Raw genomic sequence first — 5,102 nt, 5'->3', positions numbered from 1 at the left:
TAATCAAAAGGTGGGATTAATAAAATAAGATCGTGCATAGGTCAGATTATTTAAATCAAATTTTCCTACAATATTTAGAAACTTTGAAAGAAATTAAAAAAATCCTTCCAAGTACATAATTTGTTAATAATATAGCTAGTTTTGGAATTAGAATTTATATTAGCCAAGTAGTTATTTACCTAATTCTGTCCATCATTTTCTAATTTTGTTTAAAGTGGAATAAAACAATTTTTTTAGGCCAAATTAATCAATTCTTATTTTCTATACTAACGTGGATGATTCTAACGTTGATAAGTAAGATTAGCATATAATAAAGACATACATAATAAGTAAAAGGGCCCAGTATGGGGAAATAATTCCTCAAATTCCATCCCATCATATCACAAATAGGTTATAAAATTATACATCAAAGGGAGTGGTAAAGGTTTGATTTTACAATCCCCCCCCCCACCATCCGTCCTTTTTTTATCACCACAAATGTAGGACTTCACACAATAGAAACAAAATTAAGCATTCAGTTTTTTAATTTTTTTTATAACAAACACATTAAGAATTTACAAGATTTTGCATCTTCAATTAATCCATCAAGCAACTCCAACGGTGGGCTACAAGATATTGTAGCTTGCTTTTTCAAGCAACATCAATATCAAGCTACAAGTTGCCCTAACAATTAGCTACAATACCATGTAGCTTGCTTGATCAATATTTTTAAAAAATAACATAAAATAAAAACTAGCATAATACAACATCACCAATAAACATTTTTTATTCCATGTGTCATCATTAACAATAAATGGATACAAAGAGGTTAGAACACCAAACCTCAATGAATGAAACCTAACTTATAAACATTTTAACAAGAAATAAAACATTCTTTATTAATCCATACAAATATATAAATACATATTGGCCTGGAATATAGACTAAAAGCAAAAAAAAAAAAAATGTAAAATAATGGAAAACTTGACATTTGGTAGCAGCGAAGGCACCTCGTGTCACATTTGCTACCCGTTTAAATTTTTTATTTTACTTTACTACCACCCAAATTCCCTAACTATAGATATCACTTCCTGTTGTCTTATGCCGTTATTGTTTCCGTTAGTGGTGCCCAACCACCGTCCAGCCAGCTCACTGCCACCCAAGCCACTTCACTGCCACCTTCCAGCCACCGCTCCATCTTCAGCCACCCTCATTGCCACCATCCAACCCCCCTTTCCCCCATCAACGTTGCCCCGAAACCCCACTGCCACCCCCTCCCCTCACCGATGATCGGCCATCCCCTTCCCGTCGTAGATAGGGGTGTTCAAAAAAACCCGACCCGGTTGTCCCATCCCGAATTCCCGATGACCCGCAAAAAACCTAACGGGAAATTTTCAAAATTTTCCGTTTTTTTCGAGTCGGGTACCCGTCCCGGTAAAATAGTAATTTCGTGGGCCGAGACATGGGACAAGCTTTGCTAATTTCGGGTACCCGGGTACCCGTTAAAAAAAATAAAATCGTATGAGTCTTCTGCGCGTATTTAATTAAGGCCAAGCCCACTTAACACTTTAACAATTAGACTTAGGTTTCCAATAAGGCAAACTCCTAAAAAAACGCAATCACCTTTCACCTGCTTCCACAATTCTCTCTCTCCTAGGGCTTGGTCTTTCCTCCATTGAAGCAGCTTTGGTGGTTTCGTTCCTCATTGAAGCAGCGTTGTGGTTTCGTTCCTCTATTGAAGCAGCTTTGTGGATCCATCCTCAAACTTCATTAGGTTAGTTTAATTTGTACTATTTTTGTGGTATTTTTGAAGTTTTTTTCATAGTATTTAGTTTAGTTGATATTAATCTAATTATTTTCTTTAACATCAATTATTGCTAGATCTAAATCATTTCGCGGTCTTGCTCATTTTCATCGGTTCACTCAATTTTCTCACTACCTCATGTTAGTTTATTGTAATTTCTGTTCATTATAATTTCTGTTCATTACAGTATTCTGTTTTTGTTTGATTTTTTTTTTTCACTCCTGAAATTTAATTAATTTGTTTTCGATTTTTATTCTATTCTTTTTTATTCTATTTTCATTTTTTCATTCTGTTTTCATTTTTTTTATTCTGTTTTCATTTATATTGCTTGTTTTTATTTATATTATTCTGTTTTTGTATTCTGTTTTCATATGTGGAATTCTGTTATCATTTTGTTGTTCTGTTTTTGTTTCATAATAATTTATATCATATGAATATATGATTACTTAATACTTTATTATACTGTTTTCTTTTTTTAACCAGAAAATGTCAACATTTAAGGATGATTCTGATGACTTGATGGAGACAAATTCAAGTCAAACAGTTGAAGCACGAGATTTTGATGAGGCAGAGGTTTTGGAGAAGGCCCCAAAAACATGGCCTAAGAAGAAAAGAGCAGGGAAGAAACCAAAAGCTGAAAAAGAAGGAGGTAAAAGGAAAAAAAACCTCTAATGCTTGGGAACACTTTAAAGTAATTAAAACTGACCCAAACCATACTAAATGTCTTTATTGTGGGGCAATAATTGGTTGTGATCCAAAGAATGGAACTAATGGCATGAATCGACACACTGATAGGTGTAAAAAATCTCTATTTTACAAAGATAAATCTCAAACTATCTTAGATTTAGAGTCTAGGACAAAGATTAATACTGATGGGAGTGTCCAAACTGTTAATGTTCCTAAATTGTGGAGATTTAATCATAATGAGATTAGAAAAGCACTTGCTAAGATGTTAATTGTAGATGAGTTGCCTTTTGCTTTTGTTGAACGTGAAGGTTTTTGTTAGTTTTGTAAAGTTGTTGTTCCTGAATTTGTTACTCCCTCGCATGCTACCATTACAAGGGATTGTTATGGTCTTTTTTTTTTATCAAAGGAAAAAGTTAAAGAATTTTTTCAACAATTTGTCTTCTAGAGTATGTCTTACTACAGATACATGGACTTCGGGTCAAAACTTGTCATATATGTGTCTTATTGCTTATTTCATTGATGATGATTGGAAATTGCATAAAAGAATCATTAACTTTTGTCCTGTTGCTGGTCATTCTGGGGAGCTTATTGGTAAATCTGTTGAAAAATGTTTGTTAGAATGGAATTTGAAGAGGGTTATGACTGTAAGAGTTGACAATGCTAGCTCAAATGATATGTCTATAAAGTACTTGAAAAAAATCTTTAATCTTTGGGATGGGTGTGTGTTGAATTATGAGTTTTTGCATATGAGATGTGCCGCACACATTTTGAATTTGGTTGTTAAATATGGCTTGAAAGATGTGAATGTTTCTGTTTTAAAAGTCCAAGCTACCGTGAAATATGTGAGGTCTTCTCCTTCTAGGCTTCAGAAGTTCAAGTCTTGTGTTGTAGAAGAGAACATCACTTGTAAGGGTCTTGTTTGTTTAGATATTGAAACAAGATGGAATTCCACCTATTTGATGCTTAAGACTGCTTTAGTGTTTATGAAAGCCTTTAAGAATATGAAAACAAAGCTCTCTCCTTACACTAAAGAGCTTATAAAGCAACCGGTGGGAGGTGCTCCCGATGATGAGGATTGGAATAAAATTCAAAGTTTCTTACCTCTTCTTGAAATTTTTTATAATGCTACTTTGAAATTGTCCGGATCCCGTTATGTGACGGGAAATACTTTTGTGGAAGAGATTTATGATATTGGGTACACCATTTATGACTGTGATAGTGATCCGAATGATGATGTTAAGAATATGACAAAACAAATGAAATTGAAATTTGACAAGTATTGGGCAAATGTTCATAAAATTAAAATCTTGATGTTCATTGCATTGATTCTTGATCCAAGGAATAAGTTGAAGTATACGGAGCATATTGTGCGTAATTCTTATGATGTTAGCAATTCCTATATTTTGTGTCAACGTATTCAAGATACATTAAATTCATTATATGATTGTTATGCACAAAAAGTGGGGTCATCTTCTTCAAATATTGCCTCTACTAACCAAAGTGAAAAGGGTGGGAAAGAACAAAAAAAGGGTTCTAACAATGTATCTCGATTGAGGGATAGTTTTGTAAGGGAGATTGGGAATGATTCATCTTCCAAAGGAATGACCGAATTAGAAAATTATTTAGGGGATAAACTAGAGCCTAGTGATGAGGATTTTGATATTTTGGCATGGTAGAGTGCATAAGGAAAAACATATCCAATACTTATGACTATGGCTCGTGATATTCTTGCTATTCCGGTTTCTTCCGTATCTTTGGAGTCCGCTTTTAGCACGGGAGGACGTGTTCTAGATTCCTTTCGCACTTCTTTGAGCACAAAAATGGTAGAAGGTCTTGTTTGTGGCCAAGATTGGATGCGTAGTTCTAATGTCCCTATTACTATAGAGGAAAGCTTGCTTGAATTAGAAAATATGGAAGAAGAAGGTGATTTTATAACTTTATATATTACTTTATTTTACTACTTTACTATATATAATATATGTGATATGTAATTATTTTATTGCATTATTTGTGTTTTGTAGGAATGAAAGACTTGGCTTTGGAGCAACCAACGATTGTTATTGATGAGACAATGGAAATATCAGATCTCACAAGTGATTGAATGTTATGCAACATAGGTTGTTAATTGTTAACTTAAACATGAGTACCTCTTGTTGTAATCTGTATTAGCAAAGATCCTTTGATTTGAGACTTTATGGTGTCTTCTGAATTGGACATGTATTCAGATTTGAGACATGTTCTGCTGTCCATTGGTGTCTTCTGGACATAAATTAAAAAATTGCAGGTACTTACTTTGCAAGTTTGCAGGATATACCGATATACACTATACAGGCAGTTGGGCATACGAGTTGTATTGTTTATTGTTTAGTGTTTACAGCAGGTTTTTTTATAAAAAATAACAGCAGGTTTTTTTTAAAAAAAATTACAGCAGTTTTTTTTTTTTTTTTAAAAAAATACAACAGGATTATTATTAAATATACAACTTTCCTTACAAAAATACAAAAGATTTTAGGTATAAACTTATTTAAAAATAAATAAATAAATAGAATCCGGGTACCCGTGTCTCGTCCCGGATAATTCGGGTACCTGAATACCGAGTACCCGAATTATCCGGGACGAGACACGGTCCGAC

General features: G+C 33.5%; 1 protein-coding gene across 2 annotated transcripts; it reads left to right on the top strand.

The window, feature by feature from the left end:
- The first annotated feature begins 340 nt into the window (after positions 1-340).
- On the top strand, positions 341-4,717 carry LOC110727205 (zinc finger BED domain-containing protein RICESLEEPER 2-like). 2 transcript variants are annotated; one of them, XM_021906767.1, is made up of 3 exons: positions 341-1,753; positions 2,267-4,393; positions 4,492-4,717. In XM_021906767.1, the coding sequence occupies exon 2, from the start codon at positions 2,746-2,748 to the stop codon at positions 4,144-4,146; it is 1,401 nt and encodes a 466-aa protein (XP_021762459.1). In that variant the 5' UTR covers positions 341-1,753; positions 2,267-2,745; the 3' UTR covers positions 4,147-4,393; positions 4,492-4,717. The 2 variants fall into 2 exon arrangements, with proteins under 2 accessions (XP_021762459.1, XP_021762460.1); XM_021906768.1 differs by lacking the exon at positions 341-1,753 and having other exon boundaries at positions 2,167-4,393.
- The last annotated feature ends 385 nt before the right edge of the window (positions 4,718-5,102 follow it).

Source organism: Chenopodium quinoa, unplaced genomic scaffold (assembly GCF_001683475.1).
Source record: "Chenopodium quinoa cultivar QQ74 unplaced genomic scaffold, ASM168347v1, whole genome shotgun sequence".
In the NCBI taxonomy this organism is placed as follows: Eukaryota; Viridiplantae; Streptophyta; class Magnoliopsida; order Caryophyllales; family Amaranthaceae; genus Chenopodium; species Chenopodium quinoa.
The sequence above is the reverse complement of the archived record's forward strand: the minus strand, read 5'-3'. Positions and strand labels throughout refer to the sequence as shown.